The following is a 22,865-nucleotide window of genomic DNA, read 5'->3' on the forward strand; positions in this document are numbered from 1 at the left end:
ATGGACCAGTATGGTAATATCACAATACACCATGGTCCAGTATGGTAATATCACAACACACCATGGTCCAGTATGGTAATATCACAACACACCAGGGACCAGTATGGTAATATCACAACACACCATGGTCCAGTATGGTAATATCACAACACACCATGGTCCAGTATGGTAATATCACAACACACCATGGACCAGTATGGTAATATCACAACACTCCTGAGTGATTGTGAGGTGATGGTGATATAGCAGTGATAGTAATATAATATAGTGTGATAGTGATACTGAGGTGATGGTGATATGACAATGATGGTGCGGTGATGGTGCTGTAGCAATGATAGTGATATATCAGTGAATGTAAGGAGGAAAAATATCAGTGAGGTGATAATGCAGTGAAAATGAAATGATGTTGGTGTAGCAGTGATAGTGTTATGTGATAGTGAACTGTTGGTGATATAAAAGTGACAACAGCTGTCATATAGTGACACCAACAATTTGCTACTTAACATGGTCAGTATATGACCCCATGTGTGGGGCCTGAGGTGATGGTGATATATAGTGGTGATAGTGAAGCTATAGTGATACAGCAATGATAGGTTACAGTACTGAGAAGATATAGCATTGATGGTGATACAGCCGTAATTGTCAGGTATATGATACCAAAGTATAAATACCAAAGTGTTAAATACCAAAGATAGTGAAGTTATGATGATATAGTGATAATGGTGTGTCCTTAAGTTACATAGTCATCAAAACACGCAGTCCATGGTGATGCAGGAGTGATGGTGATGGTACAGTGAACTAAAGTGGCAGCACAACACCACAGTAGTGATGGTGGTGGTACAGTGAACTAAAGTGGTAACACAACACCACAGTAGTGATGGTGATGGTACAGTGAACTAGAGTGGCAGCACAACACCACAGTAGTGATGGTGGTGGTACAGTGAACTAGAGTGGCAGCACAACACCACAGTAGTGATGGTGGTGGTACAGTGAACTAGAGTGGCAGCACAACACCACAGTAGTGATGGTGATGGTACAGTGAACTAGAGTGGCAGCACAACACCACAGTAGTGATGGTGATGGTACAGTGAACTAGAGTGGCAGCACAACACCACAGTAGTGATGGTGGTGGTACAGTGAACTAGAGTGGCAGCACAACACCACAGTAGTGATGGTACAGTGAACTATAGTGGCAGCACAACACCACAGTAGTGATGGTGATGGTACAGTGAACTAGAGTGGCAGCACAACACCACAGTAGTGATGGTACAGTGAACTATAGTGGCAGCACAACACCACAGTCCACCACAGTCACCTCCTTAATGTTACTGTGGTTGACTGCTGCCCTCACCACATCCAGGCCGCTCACCACATTACCGAAGGCATATAACCAGTGGTGACCATCCTGGAGGTCCCTGGTGGTGATGACGAACTTGGCACTCCTGGGCCCATCACTGGCGCACACAGTTCCTGCTCGGCCTGACGTCCGGTACTGCCCCTGGAGGTCAGGCAGCAGTGGGGCTCCTCCCTTACCATCATTACTCTCGTAGTCTCCACCCCCCACACACTCCCCCGGCTGACCCTTGTCCCACACCTGCAACAGTTTAGTGTTGCGGTAGGTGTGGCCCCGCTGGCCCGTACACAACAACACAAACTGTCTGGCCAGCGGAGTGTCAGGGGTCAGCCGGATGGTGACCCGCCCTCTTGTTGACCCCGCCCACCCGAGGTCAAGGAACGCCAGGGTGCAGGAGGGCTCCAGCACGCCCACAACCTCACTCTCCTGCAGAAAATGAAATAAATCATGCTGATAACTGTATAACAAAATGTTATCAAATTAGTTATCAACACTCAGTATGTCAGTAATGTCAGTAAGACTAGTGGGTGTAATAAAGTAACCTGGAGGGTGTGGGCGTCGGCGGGCGTGGGCTGACGCAGGAGTAGGTGGAGGTACAGCTGTCCGTCTTGTAGAGTTATCCTGGCGGAGAGGCGGCCATCTTGGTCTTCCTGGACGGCCAACACCTGGCCAGCCTCCACCAGCCTCTTGACGGGCTCCCTCATCCTGCGGAGGTCCTCAACCTGTGGACAGTGTCAGCCCCATTATCACCTGTGGTCAGTGTCAGCCCCATTATCACCAGTGGACAGTGTCAGCACCATTATCACCTGTTGTCAGTGTCAGCCCCATTATCACCTGTGGTCAATGTCAGCCCCATTATCACCTGTGGTCAGTGTCAGCCCCATTATCACCTGTGGTCAGTATCAGCCCCATTATCACCTGTGGTCAGTGTCAGCCCCATTATCACCTGTGGTCAGGGTCAGCCCCATTATCACCTGTGGTCAGTGTCAGCCCCATTATCACCTGTGGTCAGTGTCGTTGCTAGACCTGTAGCTCTAGCACCCCCCCCCCCTTTACTGGCTGGGGGTTGGTGCTGGACATGTAGCTCTAGCCCCCCCTCTACTGGCAGGGGGGTTGGTGCTGGACCTGTAGCTCCAGCCCCCCTCTACTGGCAGGGGGTTGGAGCTGGACCTGTAGCTCCAGCCCCCTCTACTTGCAGGGGGTTGATGCTGAACCTGTAGCTCCAGCCCCCTTTTTACAGGCAGGGGGTGGGGATGGTCCTGGACCTGTAGATCCAGCCCCCCCTTGTCTGGCAGGGGGTTGATGCTGGACCTGTAGCTCCAGCCCCCCCGCCCTCTACTGGCAGGGAGTTGGTGCTGGACCTTTAGCTCCACCCCCCTGTACTGGCAGGGGGTTGGTGCTGGACCTGTAGCTCCAGCCCCCTCTACTGGCAGGGGGTTGGTGCTGGACCTGTAGCTCCAGCCCCCCCCTCCTCTACTGGCAGGGGGTTGGTGCTTGACCTGCAGCTCCAGCCTCCTCTACTGGCAGGGGGTTGGTGCTGGACCTGTAGCTTCAGCCCCCCTCTACTGGCAGGGGGTTGGTGCTAGACCTGTAGCTCCAGCCCCCCTCTACTGGCAGGGGGTTGGTCCTGGACCTGTAGCTCCAGCCCCTTCTCTACTGGCAGGGGGTTGGTCCTGGACCTGTAGCTCCATCCCCCCTTTCCTGGCAGAGGGTTGATGCTGGACCTGTAGCTCTGGCCCCCCTGTACTAGCAGGGAATTGATGATGGACCTGTAGCTTCAGCCCCTTCTACTGGCATGGGGTTGGTCCTGGACCTGTAGCTCCAGCCCCCCCCCCCCTCTACTGGCAGGGGGTTGGTGCTGGACCTGTAGCTCCAGCCTCCTCCCTCTACTGGCAGGGGGTTGGTGCTGGACCTGTAGCTCAAGCCCTGCCCCCCTCTACTGGCAGGGGGTTGGTGCTGAACCTGTAGCTCCAGCCACTCCCCTCTACTGGCAGGGGGTTGGTGCTGAACATGTAGCTCCAGCCCCCTCTACTGGCAGGGGGATGGTGCTGGACCTGTAGCTTCAGCCCCCCTCTACTGGCAGGGGGTTGGTGCTAGACCTGTAGCTCCAGCCCCCCCTCTACTGGCAGGGGGTTGGTGTTTGACCTGTAGCTCTAGCCCCCCCCCCTTTTACTGGCAGGGGGTTAGTGCTTGACCTGTAGCTCTAGCCCCCCCTTTACTGGCAGGGGGTTGGTGCTGGACCTGTAGCTCCAGCCCTCCTCTACTGGCAGGGGGTTGGTGCTGGACCTGTAGCTCTAGCTCCCTTCTACTGGCAGTGGGTTGGTGCTGGACCTGTAGCTCCAGCCCCCTCTCCTGCCAGGGGATTCCTGCTGGACCTGTAGCTCTAGTCCCCCTCACCTCTAATGGCAGGGGGTTGAAGCTGGACCTGTAGCTGCAGCCCTCCTCTCCTGGCACCGGGTTGATGCTCGACCTGTAGATCCAGCCCCCTCTACTGGCAGAGGGGTGGTGCTGGACCTGTAGCTCCAGCCCCCCCCCCTCTACTGGCAGGGGGTTGGTGCTGAACCTGTAGCTCTAGCCCCCTCTACTGGCAGGGGGTTGGTGCTTGACCTGCAGCTCCAGCATCCTCTACTGGCAGGGGGATGGTGCTGGACCTGTAGCTTCAGCCCCCCTCTACTGGCAGGGAGTCGATGCTAGACCTGTAGCTCCAGCCCCCCTCTAGTGGCAGGGGGTTGGTACTAGACCTGTAGCTTGAGCCCCCCTCTACTGGCAGGGGGTTTGTCCTGGACCTGTAGCTCCAGCCCCCATCTACTGGCAGAAGGTTGGTGCTGGACCTGTAGCTCCAGCCCCTTCTCTACTGGCAGGGGGTTGGTCCTGGACCTGTAACTCCAGCCCCCCTCTCCTGGCAGAGGGTTGATGCTGGACCTGTAGCTCTGGCCCCTCTGTACTAGCAGGAGATTGATGATGGACCTGTAGCTTCAGCCCCTTCTACTGGCATGGGGTTGGTCCTTGACATGTAGCTCCAGCCCCCCCCCCTCTACTGGCAGGGGGTTGGTGCTGGACCTGTAGCTCCAGCCTCCCCCCTCTACTGGCAGGGGGTTGGTGCTGGACCTGTAGCTCCAACCTCCCCCTCTACTGGCAGGGGGTTGGTGCTGAACCTGTAGCTTCAGGCCCCCTCTACTGGCAGGGGATTGGTGCTGGACCTGTAGCTACAGCCCCTCTCTACTGGCAGGGGGTTGGTGCTGGACCTGTAGCTCCAGCCCCCCTCTACTGGCAGGGGGTTGGAGCTGGACCTGTAGCTCCAGCTCCCTTCTACAGACAGGAGGTTGGTGCTGGACCTGTAGCTCCAGCCCCCCTCTACTGGCAGGGGGTTGGTGCTGAACCTGTAGCTCCAGCCTCCCCCCTCTACTGGCAGGGGGTTGGTGCTGAACCTGTAGCTTCTGGCCCCCTCTACTGGCAGGGGATTGGTGCTGGACCTGTAGCTCCAGCTCCCCTCTACTGGCAGGGGGTTGGTGCTGGACCTGTAGCTCCAGCCCCTCTTTACTGGCAGGGGGTTGGAGCTGGACCTGTAGCTCCAGGCCCCCTCTACTGGCAGGGGATTGGTGCTGGACATGTAGCTCCAGCCCCCCTCTACTGACAGGGGGTTGGTGCTGGACCTGTAGCTCCAGCCCCCCCTCTACTGGCAGGAGGTTGGAGCTGGACCTGTAGCTCCAGCCCCCCTCTACTGGCAGGGGGTTGGTGCTGGACCTGTAGCTCCAGCCCCCCTCTACTGGCAGGGGGTTGGAGCTGGACCTGTAGCTCCAGCCCCCCTCTACTGGCAGGGGGTTGGAGCTGGACCTGTAGCTCCAGCCCCTCTTTACTGGCTTTGGGTTGGTGCTTGACCTGTAGCTCTAGCCCCCCCCCCTCTACTGGCATGGGGTTGGTCCTGGACCTGTAGCTCCAGCCCCCCCCTCTACCGGCAGGGGGTTGGTGCTGGACCTGTAGCTCCAGCCTCCCCCCTCTACTGGCAGGGGGTTGGTGCTGAACCTGTACCTCCAGCCTTCCCTCTCTATTGGCAGGGGGTTGGTGCTGGTCCTGTAGCTCAAGCACCCCTCTACTGGCAGGGGGTTGGCCCTGGATCTGTAGCTCCAGCCCCCTCTAGTGGCAGGGGGTTGTTGCTGAACCTATAGCTCAAGCCCCTTCTCTACTGGCAGGGGGTTTGTGCTTGACCTGTAGTTCCAGCCCCCCTCTACTGGCAGGAGATTGGTGCTGGACCTGTACCTCCAGCCTCCCTCTACTGGCAGGGGGTTGGTGCTGGACCTGTAGCTCTAGCTCCCCTCTACTGGCAGGGGGTTGGCCCTGAATCTGTAGCTCCAGCCCCCTCTACTGGCAGGGGGTTGGTGCTGGACCTATAGCTCAAGCCCCTTCTCTACTGGCAGGAGGTTGGTGCTGGACCTGTAGATCCAGCCCCCCCTCTACTAGCAGGGGGTTGGTGCTGAACCTGTAGCTCTAGCTCCCCTCTACTGGCAGGGGGTTGGCCCTGGATCTGTAGCTCCAGCCCCTCTAGTTGCAGGGGGTTGTTGCTGAACCTATAGATCAAGCCCCTTCTCTACTGGCAGGGGGTTGGTGCTTGACCTGTAGCTCCAGCCCCATCTACTGGCAGGGGGGGTGGTCATGGACCTGTAGCTCCAGCCCCCCTGTACTAGCAGGGGATTGATGATGGACCTGTAGCTCCAGCCCTCCCCCCCCCCCCGTCTTCTGGCAGGGGGTTGGTGCTGAACCTGCAGTTCCTTCACACTCTACTGGCAGGGATTTGGTGCTTCACCTGTAGCTCCAGCCTCCTCTACTGGCAGGGAGTTGGTGCTGGATCTGTAGCTCCTCCCCCCTCTACTGGCAGGGGGTTGGTGCTGGACCCGTGGCTCCAGCCTCCCTCTACTGGCAAGGGTTGGTGCTGGACCTGTACCTCCAGCCTCCCTCTACTGGCAGGGGTTGTGTTGGATCTGTAGCTCCAACCCCCCTCTACTAGCAGGGGGTTGGTGCTGGACTTGTAGCTGCAACCTCCCTCTACTGCCAGGAGGTTAATTGGTGCTGGACCAGTAGCCTCAGCCTCCCTCTACTGGCAGGGGATGGTGTTGGATCTGTAGCGCCAGCCCCTCTACTGGCAGGGGGTTGGTGCTGGACCTGTAGCTACAGCCCCCCTCTACTGGCAGGGGGTTGGTGCTGATTCTGTAGCTCCAGGCCCCCTCTACTGGCAGGGGGTTGGTGCTGGACCTGCAGATCCAGTCCCATTCTTCTGGCAGGGGGTTGGTGCTGCACTTGTAGCTCCAGCCCCCCCCCTCTACTGGCAGGGGGTTGGTGCTGGATTTGTAGCTCCAACCCCCCCCCCTCTACTGACAAGAGGTTGATGCTGGACCTGTAGCTCCAGCCCCCCTCTACTGGCAGGGAGTTGGTGCTGGACCTTTAGCTCCACCCCCCTGTACTGGCAGGGGGTTGGTGCTGGACCTGTAGCTCCAGCCCCCTCTACTGACAGGGGGTTGGTGCTGGACCTGTAGCTCCAGCCCCCCTCCCCCATACTGGCAGGGGGTTGGTGCTTGACCTGCAGCTACAGCCTCCTCTACTGGCAGGGGGGTTGGTGCTGGACCTGTAGCTTCAGCCCCCCTCTACTGGCAGGGGGTTGGTGCTAGATCTGTAGCTCCAGCCCCCCTCTACTGGCAGGGGGTTGGTCCTGGACCTGTAGCTCTGGCCCCCATCTACTGGCAGAAGGTTGGTGCTGGACCTGTAGCTCCAGCCCCTTCTCTACTGGCAGGGGGTTGGTCCTGGACCTGTAGCTCCATCCCCCCTTTCCTGGCAGAGGGTTGATGCTGGACCTGTAGCTCTGGCCCCCATTTGTACTAGCAGGGGATTGATGATGGACCTGTAGCTTCAGCCCCTTCTACTGGCATGGGGTTGGTCCTGGACCTGTAGCTCCAGCCCCCCCCCCTCTACTGGCAGGGGGTTGGTGCTGGACCTGTAGCTCCAGCCTCCCCCCTCTACTGGCAGGGGGTTGGTGCTGGACCTGTAGCTCAAGCCCTGCCCCCCTCTACTGGCAGGGGGTTGGTGCTGAACCTGTAGCTCCAGCCTCTCCCCTCTACTGGCAGGGGGTTGTTGCTGAACCTGTAGCTTCAGCCCCCCTCTACTGGCAGGGGGTTGGTGCTAGACCTGTAGCTCCAGCCTCCTCTACTGGCAGGGGGATGGTGCTGGACCTGTAGCTTCAGCCCCCCTCTACTGGCAGGGGGTTGGTGCTAGACCTGTAGCTTCAGCCCCCCTCTACTGGCAGGGGGTTGGTGCTTGACCTGTAGCTCTAGCCCCCCCCCTTTACTGGCAGGGGGTTGGTGCTTGACCTGTAGCTCAAGCCCCCCCTTTACTGGCAGGGGGTTGGTGCTGGACCTGTAGCTCCAGCCCCCCCTTTACTGGCAGGGGGTTGGTGCTGAACCTGTAGCTCCAGCCCTCCTCTACTAGCAGGAGGTTGGTGCTGGACCTGTAGCTCCAGCCCCCCCTTTACTGGCAGGGGGTTGGTGCTGGACCTTTAGCTCCAGCCCCCCTTTACTGGCAGGGGGTTGGTGCTGGACCTGTAGCTCCAGCCCCCCTCTACTGGCAGGAGGTTGGTGCTGGACCTGTAGCTCCAGCCCCCTCTACTGGCAGGGGGTTGGTGCTGGACCTGTAGCTCCAGCCCTCCTCTACTGGCAGGAGGTTGGTGCTGTAGCTTTAGCTCCAGCCCTCCTCTACTGGCAGGGGGTTGGCCCTGGATCTGTAGCTCCAGCCCCCTCTAGTGGCAGGGGGTTGTTGCTGAACCTATAGCTCAAGCCCTTTCTCTACTGGCAGGGGGTTGGTGCTTGACCTGTAGTTCCAGCCCCCCCTCTACTGGCAGGAGGTTGGTGCTGGACCTGTAGATCCAGCCCCCGTCTACTAGCAGGGGGTTGGTGCTGGACCTGTAGCTCTAGCTCCCCTCTACTGGAAGGGGGTTGGCCCTGAATCTGTAGCTCCAGCCACCTCTCCTGGCAGGGGGTTGGTGCTGGACGTGTAGCTCCAGGCAACCTCTAATGGCAGGGGGTTGATGCTGGACCTGTAGCTCCAGCCCTCCCCCCTCTACTGGCAGGGGGTTGGTGCTGAACCTGTAGCTCCAGCCCCCTCTACTGGCAGGGGTTGGTGCTGGACCTGTAGCTCCAGGCTACCTCTAATGGCAGGAGGTTGGTGCTGGACCTGTAGATCCAGCCCCCCCCCTACTAGCAGGGGGTTGGTGCTGGACCTGTAGCTCTAGCTCCCTTCTACTGGCAGTGGGTTGGTGCTGGACCTGTAGCTCCAGCCCCCTCTCCTGGCAGGGGATTCCTGCTGGACCTGTCGCTCTAGTCCCCCTCACCTCTAATGGCACCGGGTTGATGCTCGACCTGTAGATCCAGCCCCCCTCTACAGGCAGGGGGTTGGTGCTGGACCTGTAGCTCCAGCCCCTCTCTACTGGCAGGGGGTTGGAGCTGGACCTGTAGCTCCAGCCCCCTTTACTGGCTTTGGGTTGATGCTTGACCTGTAGCTCTAGCCCCCCCCTCTACTGGCATGGGGTTGGTCCTGGACCTGTAGCTCCAGCCCCCCCCCTCTACCGGCAGGGGGTTGGTGCTGGACCTGTAGATCCAGCCTCCCCCCTCTACTGGCAGGAGGTTGGTGCTGAACCTGTACCTCCAGCCTTCCCCCTCTATTGGCAGGGGGTTGGTGCTGAACCTGTAGCTCCAGCCCACCTCTACTGGCAGGGGGTTGGAGCTGGACCTGTAGCTCCAGCCCCCCTCTACTGGCAGGGGGTTGTTGCTGAACCTATAGCTCAAGCCCCTTCTCTACTGGCAGGGGGTTGGTGCTTGACCTGTAGCTTCAGCCCCATCTACTGGCTGGGGGGGGGGGTGGTCCTGCACCTGTAGCTCAAGCACCCCTCTACTGGCAGGGGGTTGGCCCTGGATCTGTAGCTCCAGCCCCCTCTAGTGGCAGGGGGTTGTTGCTGAACCTATAGCTCAAGCCCCTTCTCTACTGGCAGGGGGTTTGTGCTTGACCTGTAGTTCCAGCCCCCCTCTACTGGCAGGAGATTGGTGCTGGACCTGTAGCTCCAGCCCCCCTCTACTGGCAGGGAGTTGGTGCTGGACCTGTAGCTCTAGCTCCCCTCTACTGGCAGGGGGTTGGCCCTGAATCTGTAGCTCCAGCCCCCTCTACTGGCAGGGGGTTGGTGCTGGACCTATAGCTCAAGCCCCTTCTCTACTGGCAGGAGGTTGGTGCTGGACCTGTAGATCCAGCCCCCCCTCTACTAGCAGGGGGTTGGTGTTGGACCTGTAGCTCTAGCTCCCCTCTACTGGCAGGGGGGTTGGCCCTGAATCTGTAGCTCCATCCCCCTCTACTGTCAGGGGGTTGGTGCTGGACAGTAGTAGGGATGGCGCCTCACAGAGGAATTTTTTTTTTGGGGGGGAAAAATCCCCTGTGGGAGCCATTGTTTTCAGGTCAAATATCGTGTGTGGGAGCCATGGTTTTCAGGTCAAATATCGTGTGTGGGAGCCATGGTTTTGAGGTCCAATATCCCGCGTATGAGCCAGGGTTTTCAGGTAAATTTTGTCAGTCACAGATTTTAGAATTTTGTTAAAGTTCTTATCATGAAATAATGTCATACGAGTTTTGTTAAAAGTTCTTATTTGTTTCTTACATAGAAACTAGTATATTACTATATATCTGAATCATTTCACTGCCTCTCCCGCTCGTACCTCACACCCCCTCCCTCCCCCCTTACCTCACAATCTCTCACGTCGCCTTTATTTACCTTATGCCAGCCAGCCAGACGCTGCATGCAGGTCACCTCTTATCTTACCTTATCTTCTCCATAATATCTGACCTTCTCCATAATATCAGATATTATGGAGAAGATAAGATAAGATAAGATCCACTAGAGGGGGCTGGAGCTACAGATCCAGGGCCAACCCCCTGCCAGTAGAGGGGTGCTTGAGCTACAGGTGCAGGACCACCCCCCCCCCCCCAGCCAGTAGATGGGGCTGAAGCTACAGGTCAAGCACCAACCCCCTGCCAGTAGAGAAGGGGCTTGAGCTATAGGTTCAGCAACAACCCTCTGCCAGTAGAGGGGGGCTGGAGCTACAGGTCCAGCTCCAACCCCCTGCCAGTAGAGGTGGGCTGGAGCTACAGGTTCAGCACCAACCCCCTGCCAATAGAGGGGGAAGGCTGGAGGTACAGGTTCAGCACCAACCCCCTGCCAGTAGAGGGGGAAGGCTGGAGCTACAGGTCCAGCACCAACCCCCTGCCGGTAGAGGGGGGGGGGGCTGGAGCTACAGGTCCAGGACCAACCCCATGCCAGTAGAGGGGGGGCTAGAGCTACAGGTCAAGCACCAACCCAAAGCCAGTAAAGGGGGGCTGGAGCTACAGGTCCAGCTCCAACCCCCTGCCAGTAGAGGGGGGGGCTGGAGCTACAGGTCCAGCTCCAACCCCCTGCCAGTAGAGAGGGGCTGGAGCTACAGGTCCAGCACCAACCCCCTGCCAGTAAAGGGGGGCTGGAGCTAAAGGTCCAGCACCAACCCCCTGCCAGTAAAGGGGGGGCTGGAGCTACAGGTCCAGCACCAACCTCCTGCCAGTAGAGGAGGGCTGGAGCTACAGGTTCAGCACCAACCCCCTGCCAGTAAAGGGGGGGCTGGAGCTACAGGTCCAGCACCAACCCCCTGCCAGTAGAGGAGGGCTGTAGCTACAGGTCCAGCACCAACCCCCTGCCAGTAAAGGGGGGGCTAGAGCTACAGGTCAAGCACCAACCCCCTGCCAGTAAAGGGGGGGGGCTAGAGCTACAGGTCAAGCACCAACCCCCTGCCAGTAGAGAGGGGCTGAAGCTACAGGTCTAGCACCAACCCCCTGCCAGTAGAGGGGGGCTGAAGCTACAGGTCCAGCACCATCCCCCTGCCAGTAGAGGAGGCTGGAGCTACAGGTTCAGCACCAACCCCCTGCCAGTAGAGGGGGGCAGGGCTTGAGCTACAGGTCCAGCACCAACCCCCTGCCAGTAGAGGGTGGAGGCTGGAGCTGATCAGGTCCAGCACCAACCCCCTGCCAGTAGAGGGGGGGGGGGGCTGGAGCTACAGGTCCAGGACCAACCCCATGCCAGTAGAAGGGGCTGAAGCTACAGGTCCATCATCAATCCCCTGCTAGTACAGGGGGCTGGAGCTACAGGTCCATGACCACCCCCCCTGCCAGTAGATGGGGCTGGAGCTACAGGTCAAGCACCAACCCCCTGCCAGTAGAGAAGGGGCTTGATCTATAGGTTCAGCAACAACCCCCTGCAACTAGAGGGGCTGGAGCTACAGATCCAGGGCCAACCCCCTGCCAGTAGAGGGGAGCTAGAGCTACAGGTCCAGCACCAACCCCCTGCTAGTAGAGGGGGGGCTGGATCTACAGGTCCAGCACCAACCTCCTGCCAGTAGAGAAGGGGCTTGAGTTATAGGTCCAGCACCAACCCCCTGCCAGTAGAGCGGGCTGGAGCTACAGATTCAGGGCCAACCCCCTGCCAGTAGAGGGGTTCAACACCTTGTAACCTAGGTATTTGACTACCTAGGTGCTAAGACTACAAGGCGCCGTCACTTGATCAGCTACCCGAAACTCTAGAGAGAACTCTAGAATATATTTCACTGCCACAAACGTACAAGAGAAAACGAAAGGAAAGAAATGAATAGTGAAGTAATTAGTGAGGGTTTGGGGTGAGAGAGGAGAGAGGTGGGAGAAGCGAGGAGGGTCATTAGTTGAAAGGGAGAGTTTAGAGAGGGGTGGAGGGAGAGGTGAAGATAGGTAGAAGTAGAAGAGTAGATAGTAGAAGTAGAAGAGTAGATAGTAGAAGGCGAAATGCTGCCACCATCCATTCTAGACCATTACATACAAGACAAGGAATGGAACTTGTCTGTATCACAATATTCACAAAAGATGTTATCAAGAGGTCATTATTAGTATGTCCCATCTCTATCATGTACTCATTCTAAACCATGAAACCAGTAATCACAGAGGCTTTCTCACCTCAACTCAAAATCTCTAGGGAACAAAATAAAGTCCATTTAAATAATAAATTCAATTATATTTCACATACTATCATAATTTAAGCAATGTTCAAGATCTATATATGTAAAGTGAGTCATCCTCCAAGAATCTGAGAACACTACAACTGACTGCCCCTGATCATCACACAACACTTGTAAAACACGACCAAGTCACCTTAATGTTCAACTCACCAAGTGTCTGCCTATAGCTGGAAAGAGAAGGGGGGGGGGAGTCTGCAGCTGTCAGGCAGCTTCACCCCCGTCCGACAGACAGCCTGTCTCGGCTGTTGTCCTCCTGCTCTGCTGCCTGGTCTTCTGTCTTGTTAATGCTAAATGCTCCCGAATCGATCGCTCTCCGAGTATATATTGGGGGAACCTAGTACCTAACTCCGCCCACAAGTAGATAGCCTGAGGCACTCTACCAAGCCACTCCTTAAACGTCGGCATGTTTGAAGGCTACCAGGCTCCAATTATAAGATTAGTAGAAGTAAGGTGAAATTCGCATGATCTGACCTCAGGTCACTTGGGGTCATTAACTCTTAGAGGTGTGACTTTCAGGTGGACAAACTGGCGCCTTCTCAAATTCTTGTCTCTGACTCATATACTATATATATTCTAAATAAACTAAACCAAACACTTTACAGTGTTACACACCCCCCCCCCCTGCCAGTAAATGGGGCTGAAGCTACAGGTCAAGCACCAACCCCCTGCCAGTAGAGAAGGGGCTTGAGCTATAGGTTCAGCAACAACCCCCTGCCAGTAGAGGGGGAAGGCTGGAGCTACAGGTCCAGCACCAACCCCCTGCCGGTAGAGGGGGGGGGGCTGGAGCTACAGGTCCAGGACCAACCCCATGCCAGTAGAAGGGGCTGGAGCTACAGGTCCATCATCAATCCCCTGCTAGTACAGGGGGGCCAGAGCTACAGGTCCAGCATCAACCCTCTGCCAGTAGAGAGGGGGCTGGAGTTACAGGTCCAGTACCAACCTTCTGCCAGTAGATGGGGGCCGGAGCAACAGGTCCAGGACCAACCCCCTGCCAGGAGAGGTGGGCTTGAGCTACAGGTCTAGCACCGACCCCCTGCCAGTAGAGAAGGGGCTGGAGCTACAGGTTCAGCACCAACCCCCTGCCAGTAGAGGGGGAGGCTGGAGCTACAGGTCCAGCACCAACCCCCTGCCAGTAGAGGGGGGAGGCTAGAGCTACAGGTCCAGCACCAACCCCTTGCCAGAAGAGGGGGGGGGGCTAGAGCTACAGGCCCATGACCACCCCCCTGCCAGTAGAGGGGGCTGGATCTACAGGTCGAGCATCAACCCGGTGCCAGGAGAGGAGGGCTGGAGCTACAGGTCCAGCTTCAACCCCCTGCCAGTAGAGAAGGGGCTTGAGCGATAGGTTCAGCAACAACCCCCTGCCACTAGAGGGGGCTGGAGCTATAGATCCAGGGTCAACCCCCTGCCAGTAGAGGAGTGCTTGAGCTACAGGTGCAGGACCACCCCCCCCCCCTGAGGGGGGGGGGTGGAGGAGGAGGGCTGGAGCTAAAGGAGTAGAGGAGGGCTGGAGCTAAAGCTACAGCACCAACCTCCTGCCAGTAGAGGGGGGCTGGAGCTACAGGTCCAGCACCAACCCCCTGCCAGTAGAGGAAGGCTGGAGCTACAGGTCCAGCACCAACCCCCTGCCAGTAGAGGAGGGCTGGAGCTACAGGTCCAGCACCAACCCCATGCCAGTAGAGGGGGCGGGAGCTACAGGTCCAGCACCAACCCCCTGCTAGTAGAGGAGGGCTGGAGCTACAGGTCCAGCACCAACCCCCTGCCAGTAGAGGAGGGCTGGAGCTACAGGTCCAGCACCAACCCCCTGCCAGTAGAGGGGGGGGGCTAGAGCTACAGGTCAAGCACCAACCCCCAGCGAGTAGAGGGGGGGCTTGAGCTATAGGTCCAGCACCAACCCCCTGCCAGTAGAGGAGGGCTAGATATACAGGTCCAGCACCAACCTGCTGCCTGTAGAGGGGAGCTGGAGCTACAGGTCTAGCTCCAACCCCCTGCCAGTAGAGGGGGGCTGGAGCTACAGGTCCAGCACCAACCCCCTGCCAGTAGAAGGGGGCTGCAGCTACAGGTCCAGCACCAATCCCCTGCCAGTAGAGGGGGCCTGGAGCTACAGGTTCAGCACCAACCCCCTGCCAGTAGAGGGGGGAGGCTGGAGCTACAGGTTCAACACCAACCCCCTGCCAGTAGAGGGGGGAGGCTGGAGCTACAGGTCCAGCACCAACCCCCTGCCAGTAGAGGGGGGGGGGCTGGAGCTACAGGTCAAGGACCAACCCCATGCCAGTAGAAGGGGCTGAAGCTACAGGTCCATCATCAATCCCCTGCTAGTACAGGGGGGCCAGAGTACAGGTCCAGGACCAACCCCCTGCCAGTAGAGAAGGGGCTGGAGCTACAGGTCCAGCACCAACCTTCTGCCAGTAGATGGGGACCGGAGCTACAGGTCCAGGACCAACCCCCCTGCCAGTAGAGGGGGGCTGGTGCTACAGGTCTAGCACCAACCCCCTGCCAGTAGAGGGGGGCTGGAGCTACAGGTCCAGCATCATCCCCCTGCCAGTAGAGGAGGCTGGAGCTGCAGGTCAAGCACCAACTCCCTGCCAGTAGAGGGGGGGGGGGGGCTGGAGCTACAGGTCCAGCACCAACCCCCTGCCAGTAGAGGGGGGAGGCTGGAGTTACAGGGCCAGCACCAACCCCTTGCCAGAAGAGGGGGGGGGGGGCTGGGCTACAGGTCCAGGACCAACCGCCCCCTGCCAGTAGAGGGGGGCTGGATCTACAGGTCCAGCACCAACCTCCTGCCAGTAGAGGGGGGCTGGAGCTACAGGTCCAGCATCAACCGCCTGCCAGTAGAGGGGGCTGGAGCTACAGGTCCAGCACCAACCTCCTGCCAGTAGAGGGGGGCTGGAGCTACAGGTCCAGAACCAACCCTCTGCCAGTAGAGGGGGGAGGCTGGAGCTACAGGTCCAGCACCAATCCCCTGCCAGTAGAGGGGGGAGGCTGGAGCTACAGGTCCAGCACCAACCCCCTGCCAGTAGAGGGGGCTGGAGCTACAGATTCAGGGCCAACCCCCTGCCAGTAGAGGGGAGATAGAGCTACAGGTCCAGCACCAACCCTCTGCTAGTAGAGGGGGGAGGCTGAAGCTACTGGTCCAGAGTAGTAGGGATGGCGCCTCACAGAGGAATTTTTTTTTGGGGGGGGGAAAAAATCCCCTGTGGGAGCCATTGTTTTCAGGTTAAATATCGTGTGTGGGAGCCATGGTTTTGAGGTCCAATATCCCGCGTATGAGCCAGGGTTTTCAGGTAAATTTTGTCAGTCACAGATTTTAGAATTTTGTTAAAGTTCTTATAATGAAAAATAATGTCATACAAGTTTGTTAAAGTTCTTATGATGAAAATAATTTCCGAGACTTAGAAGTTTGTTTAAGTTCTTATGGGAGAAATTCAAATTCGTGTTTATGAGCCAGGGTTTTCAGGTAAATTTTGTCAGTCACCGATTTTAGAAGTTGTTAAAGTTCTTATAATGAAAAATAATGTCATACGAGTTTGTTAAAGTTCTTATGATGAAAAATAATTTCCAAGACTTTAGAAGTTTGTTAAAGTTCTTATCATGAAATAATGTCATACGAGTTTTGTTAAAAGTTCTTATTTGTTTCTTACTTAGAAACTAGTATATTACTATATATCTGAATCATTTCACTGCCTCCCGCTCGTACCTCACACCCCCTCCCTCCCCCCCTTACCTCGCAATCTCTCGCGTCACCTTTATTTACCTTATGCCAGCCAGCCAGCCAGACGCTGCATGCAGTTCACCTCTTATCTTATCTTATCTTCTCCATAATATCTGGACCGTCCCTCTCTCTCTCTCTCTCTCCTTCATATTGTTCATTCATAGTTCCTTTTCATTAAACTATTCAGTTTTACATATATAAACACAGTCAGGGACTAGCTCACATTCCCACCTTAGTTTTACTAATACATCTTCTTTAGTATCCAATCATTTTCTTCAAGATTTAAAACACAGCTATTTCAAACATATTAAAATACAATAATTTTGTATCGAGCTCCAGCTCCTATCCCCGCCTAAGTCCCCTGTCGTATAATGAATACTAACAGTCCAATCCCTCTAAAATTTAAAAATAATCATATTTCAAACGTAGTTCAATACGATAATTTAGTTACCGAGCTCCAGCTCTTGTCCTCCACCTTAGTTCCCTCGCACATCTTCGTTAATACCTATTCAAATTCCCCTAAATTTCTACCCTCTGTATTTTAGACATAGTTTAGTAAATGCAAACAGTTACCGAACTCTAGCTCTTATCCTCCGCCTTAGCTCTCTCTCGTATCTTCGTTAATATCTAATCAAATTCCCTGAAATTTCTACCCTCTGTATTTCAGATGTAGTTTAGTAAATCCAAACAATTATTAAACTCTATCTCTTGTCCCCAGCTTAGTTCATTTGTACAAGATCGTTAGTAACAGACCAATTTTCCCCCGAAATTTAAAGCAGACATACTTCAAAGTTATTAAATAAGATCAAGTCAATTACTGAGCTCCAGCTCTCGTCCTCCACCTTAGTTCATTTGTACAAGATCGTTAGTAACTGATCAATTTCCCCCCGAAATTTAAAGCAGACATACTTCAAAGTTATTAAATAAGATCAAGTCAATTACTGAGCTCCAGCTCTCGTCCCTCAACTTAGTTCTCTTTCGTATCTTTGTAAATAACCCATCAATTCCCCTGAAATTTTTACCCTCTGTATTTCAGACACCGTAAATAAGATCAAAACAGTTATCGAGCTCCAGCTCTCGTCCCACCTTAGTTCTCTTTCGTATCTTTGTAAATAACCCATCAATTTCCCTGAAATTTTTACCCTCTGTATTTCAGACACCGTAAATAAGATCAAAACAGTTATCGAGCTCCAGCTCTCGTCCCCAACTTAGTTCTCTCTCGTATATTTGTAAATAACCCATCAATTTCCTCAAAATTTTTTACCCTCTGTATTTCAGACATAGTAAATATGATGTAAACAATTATAAAACTCTAGCTCTTGTCCTCTGTCCAAGTTAACTCCTGTAAATTCATTACTATCAGTCCAAATCCCCCTGAGATTTAAACACCCAACTACATTTTCAGACATAGTAAATAAAAACCAGTTCAGTTATCAAGTTTCAACTATTGTCCCCCAGCTTAGTTCATTTTGTACAAGTTCTTTATTTTCCAACTAATTCACCCTGAGATTTAAGATCACCTTATTTCTAACGTAGTAAAATTAATCTGGACATTAGCCAAGCTCCATTTCCTCAGCCTTAGATCATCGAACATAAATATATCCGATCAAGTCCCTCTCCAGCCTAACTCTTATCCGAGTACTCGTATAACCCCAATCTGTGTAATTATCTTTCATCCCCTCTCACATTCCTTCGTCTCATCCAAGTCTCATAAATTTAAATGTAGCTGTTAATTTGCGTTCTTTCCCCGTTCATAGCATATTCTCTGTAAGTTCAGATCTGTACTTAGTCTTACATATTCTCTAGTTCTTTCCTTTTTATACAAGACTTAAACAACAACTATTACTGTGTCCCCTATCTTATTTAAACATGAGTCATATGTAAATATACCCAACTCCTTCCATCCATTACAAGTCCTAGCGTGTTCACCGCCCAACTCACTACGCTATTTCTACTTTACATGTTATAGCATGTTTTCTGCCCATTTTTGTACCAACCCTTACAATCTCTCTCAATCCTTTACACGTCTCAGCATGTTCGCCTCGCATCTCACTACGCTGTCTACTTTACATGTTGTAGCATGTTTTCCGCACATCTTGATACCATCCCTTACAATCTCTCAATCCTTTACACATCCCAGCATGTTCCCCCGTCCAACTTTCAACCCTTTCTTACAATTTTCCTCCATCCCTCCGCTACATGTTCTTACCCGTTCATTACAGTCCACTACATATTCTCTATTCATCTCTGTACTAATTCGCAAAACTAGTTGTTTCTGTCATTTTAGTAAGTAAGTAGATCATCGTTATTAACAACAACAACAACAGTAACATTACTAATTCACAGTGAGTTACTACAGAGCATTTAGTAGTTATCCATTTTTCAAATAAGGTCAATATAAATCATTCTAAGACATCTTCGTACAATTAAAGATACTTGCCTGTGCACTAAGTCATTACTTACAGTAGCATTTTAAGGCATTGTTTTCGTAACTCAGTTTTATTAAACATACGCCTTCATTAGTCAAAGGAAAACTTTTCAAGTCATTGTATTCAATATTTCCGTTAAACTTACTACATCATGTCATTATTCGGTTGCATAATTAAGTACTTGTTTCAGTCCTCCAATGTAATAAGCAAATTATTCTATTAAGGATAAAGAAATCTTATTTAGAAGAGACATTGAGTTTATTACAACATTTAACGCATACAGTTATTCATAGTAGTTATACAAGTGTTCAAGAAAATCATATACAGTTAATCATAGTAGTTGTGCAATTATTCAAGAAATCATAAGTGTTCAAGAAAATCATATACAGGTATTCAAGAAATCATAAACACTACAGTCTTATATAGAAATAAACATTTGAATTTAGAAAAGAATTATAAGTAAAACATGTATTTGATTTCACACAATGAAACTCACTAGCCAGCAAATTAAAAAATCCATCACAGGCACAGCAACCCCCTTCCCCTTCTCCAAAATAGATTAGTTTTTGTCCCTTAAATTCCTTTAAAACATAGAATGCATCGCTATAAACATTATCATCACAAATAAATTCAGGCCAGGACATTAGAAGTACTTCTCTGTCATTACAATAAGTCCTAACTGCTTCTACAGCATCCATTTGTTCAACCTCCATCCACTTACTCTCACCCATATTCGAGTAATTATCTGTAGCTCGTACCACATTAGTATGTCTTATCCTAATAAGGTTTTCAATAAAGGCCACACCAGAGAAAACACCAAGTACAGGATCCTGTCCTATAAATCTCATCACTGCCTCTATTTCTATCTTTTGGGGGGTATGATATCCTATTTCTGGTCTCATCTTTATTAAATTTAACGGAAAAGATGGAAAGCTCTCCTCCATATGATCAATTAAACTCCAATGTTCATCTTCTTCCGTTTTAGGGTGAATAATACTAAGCTCTTTCACAGTCTTACTATTTACCTGCTGTTGCAGTTCATCCTGGCTCATTATAGTATACACTTCTCGTTCTTCAGAACTCAACTTATTAATAAACCAGTTTGCAGCATTTGGAGAACCAATTTCATCCACAAATTTTCTTATAAAAAATTTATCCTTTAAGTTACATCCTATAGGCACTTCTTCAAATTCTGGAAATATGTATTTAAAACGGGGTCTAGGTCTAAAAGTGCAAATTATTTTATCATCTTTAAATAACAAAGAAATTTTCTTCATCTCGGCCTTACTAGGAATTTTCGTCAACAACAACACTTGACAATTCTCATGTTTCTTGAGTACATCTGTAACACTCTCTTTTAAGCTAAATAAGACTATGTTACATTTTATCAATGGAAATTCTTCTTTCAACTTTATAGAATCACGACCGATCAGTATCATTAAAACATTTTCACTTTTGCTAATAAACTTTGCTAGAGCCGGAACAATGTTCTCATGCGTACATTTATCAGTATGGGTCATCACTTTATAAGTCTGTTTTTCCGCCAGGGGCATATTCCTCCACAAAACAGTCGAAGCTGGACTTTGCCATATAGTATCTGACACAAGATCAGGAGTACTTCCAAACCCTGGTAGAGTCTTCACATCCATCACATTGGGTAAATCTTTAAACAAAAGAAAAATACAATATTTAGCCCAGGGACTATTAAATAATCATAATATTTCAAAACTAAAAGATATTCAATAATAAGCAAAAATTATATCACAACAAATATAAACAAGTACTGTAAGTACATCATACAATAAGCACTTACTGTATACAGCTGCCATCGATCCAAGTATGTCTTCTCACTGCTGGACCAAGATGGGGAGTTTATGGTAAGACATATCCCGACCTAGCTTATCACATCTAGCTTATCACATCGGAGATAGTTACGCTCCGCCCCTCTCTCTTAGCTGTAGTTTCCAAATTAGTTATATGTATTATTTTAGATCTACTAGTTTTAACTAAGACATTCTCTTCCGTTTATTAGATCCACCCTCTACTTGTTTCTTCTCTCTCCCAGTCCCTGTAACATCTTCTCCAAGAGGTATACGAACCATTAATAATTCTTTTTTATTATTCTTTAAAACATAAGCTAAATGGGCTAGTCCTGGAAAATAGTGTGTCTCCCATTCTTCTTGTTCTTCTTTACTCCATCCTATTCCGTCATTAAACCCAATACCATATGGAATAATTATACGCTGGATTAAATTATTATTTCTTGCTTGACAACAAATTTGTCTTATTGCAGATTTAAAACTCCAACGTTTAATAATATCTTTCTGTAATCCCAGATCTTCATTAGAGCTACTGTATTGAAGTCCATTAATATGAGGTTTTATTTCGGGTTCTGGATATAAAGCAAGTACTATACCACCAGGAGTTATATTATTCTGTACCACTTCACACTCGGAAACTTTACTGTAAGGATATTTTTCCCATAACAGTTGTGCAAATCCGCCAGATAAATTATGAGAATCGTAGACAAGACAGTCACCAGGTTTTAGAATTTCATCACTAGTAAAATCAGCATCTATAATACACTTATTTAAACGCTTAAGCTTCACTTGCATGTACATAGAACAATCCATCTTGAAGTAAGGCAGAAAAAGTTTCGTACCTCTTCCTATATACTCAGAAAAGTAGAGTTGACATTTAGACATTAAAAAAGGGAGCAAATAAACACACGAGTTTCTATTTTGTTATTTAATGTGTAAAAATGTACAATGTATTTAATTTGTAAAAAATGTACAAAGTATAAATTATTTACAGACATTATTATTCCCAATCCATCTTCTCTTCTAAATTTGTAAAACTACTACTAACACACATTGTAACATTAGTATCAACAGACGTAGTAACATTAACAGGTGTTGAATTAATTGTATCAGGCAACTTAGTGTTGATAGAAGGTGAACTAGCATCAGCGGTAGCAGGCGTAGCATCATCTGCAGGTGTCCTAGCAGCATCAGTAGCATTAGTTGTGGGTCCATTTTGAAGAACAGCAATGTATGGAATCTTATTTTCAAAGATGCCGTGGGTGGATGACTGAGGAGGAACGATGTTTTTGGGACGTACTATTAAGAGTACAATACCTCGTTTTCGTAGTTTTTGTCCTATTTTCTCAAGTATAGGCAAATATTTACTTTCCCATACTGCGCAGTTGTCTAAATAACTTGACATACCAAACCCATATGGAATAATAATTCTCTTAACACATCTTTTAAGAATGTAAACAAGGGCTTCCTTCAGAGCATTTTCAAACCAGCGCCATCTCTGATATTCTGTATCTTTTTCAAGTTTTCAAGTAAAAATGTTCATCTAAACTTCGTACTTCACACGGAGGATTTTCATATGCTGGTAAAGTTGCAGGTCTACTAGCAAACTGAGTCACTAATCCAATAATAAGGGGTAGATGGGGATCTTCATCCATCCGGTTGTTAAATTCAGGTGGTTCTCCAATATGTATACTGCCAGGGTTACTGCGATAAGATACAACAGCCCGGTTTTTGTAAGGAAAGTTTTCACGATGTAATCTTGCATATGGGTAACTATCCCACAATCCTTGCACAATTTTACACATTTGTACCCCCTCCCCGCTCAGCTCGTTGTCGCCGTGTGGGGGCTTAGTGGGCGGCTGCCGGAGTGTGATGCTCCTTGGGACAGTCCTCTGTCCTTTTCTAGCCTTGTGCTCCTGCTGCCGTCCTCTCCAATTTTGCTGGGCATCTTTTCCTTTTCCTTCTGTTTCGTTTTTCTCCCCCCTCTTCTCCTATCTGCTTGCCGTTTCCTGCCGACCTTTTGCTCGTTCTGGTTCTTCCATGGACTTCTTCTATTTTGACGCCAGGGTGCTTGAGGAGGCATACTCATGCACCCGTAGAACTGCAGTACCCGACGTCGAGAGCGAGGGGAACCTTTTATTGTCAATCCCCACTTCGTCACTGAACCCGATCTCGACGGACTGTCGGTTTCTTAAGGTGGCGTTTGTGGGGCGTATACTCACGACGCACCCCTAGGAGGCCCCGACAAGATCGGCGATAGCTTCTTGTTGGGTGTCCTGCCTCTAATTGTGGCTCCATGGTGGGTGTGGGGGCACATTCGTGAGTGAATTCTTCATTTCGTCAAGATGATAACCCCTGTTTCGGCTGCTTCTGGCTTACCTTCTCAGGCTTGTGGGGTGGGCGACCAAGCCCCCGAGTCGGTCCGTATTGGAAGACCGGGCTCTGTAGCCTCCGCTGCAT

General features: G+C 51.5%; 1 protein-coding gene across 1 annotated transcript in view; it reads right to left on the bottom strand.

The window, feature by feature from the left end:
• Positions 1–883: 883 nt before the first annotated feature.
• Positions 884–22,865, bottom strand: part of LOC123768361 (uncharacterized) — an 84,982-nt gene continuing 63,000 nt past the window's right edge. Inside the window, exons 5-6 of the mRNA XM_069325782.1 lie at positions 1,897–2,076; positions 884–1,780 (exon numbers count right to left, since the gene is read on the bottom strand). Coding sequence (XP_069181883.1) covers positions 1,277–1,780; positions 1,897–2,076 — 684 coding nt within the window. The 3' untranslated portion in view covers positions 884–1,276. The remainder of the gene's footprint in view (positions 1,781–1,896; positions 2,077–22,865) is intronic.

Source organism: Procambarus clarkii, chromosome 17, assembly GCF_040958095.1.
Source record: "Procambarus clarkii isolate CNS0578487 chromosome 17, FALCON_Pclarkii_2.0, whole genome shotgun sequence".
NCBI lineage: Eukaryota > Metazoa > Arthropoda > Malacostraca > Decapoda > Cambaridae > Procambarus > Procambarus clarkii.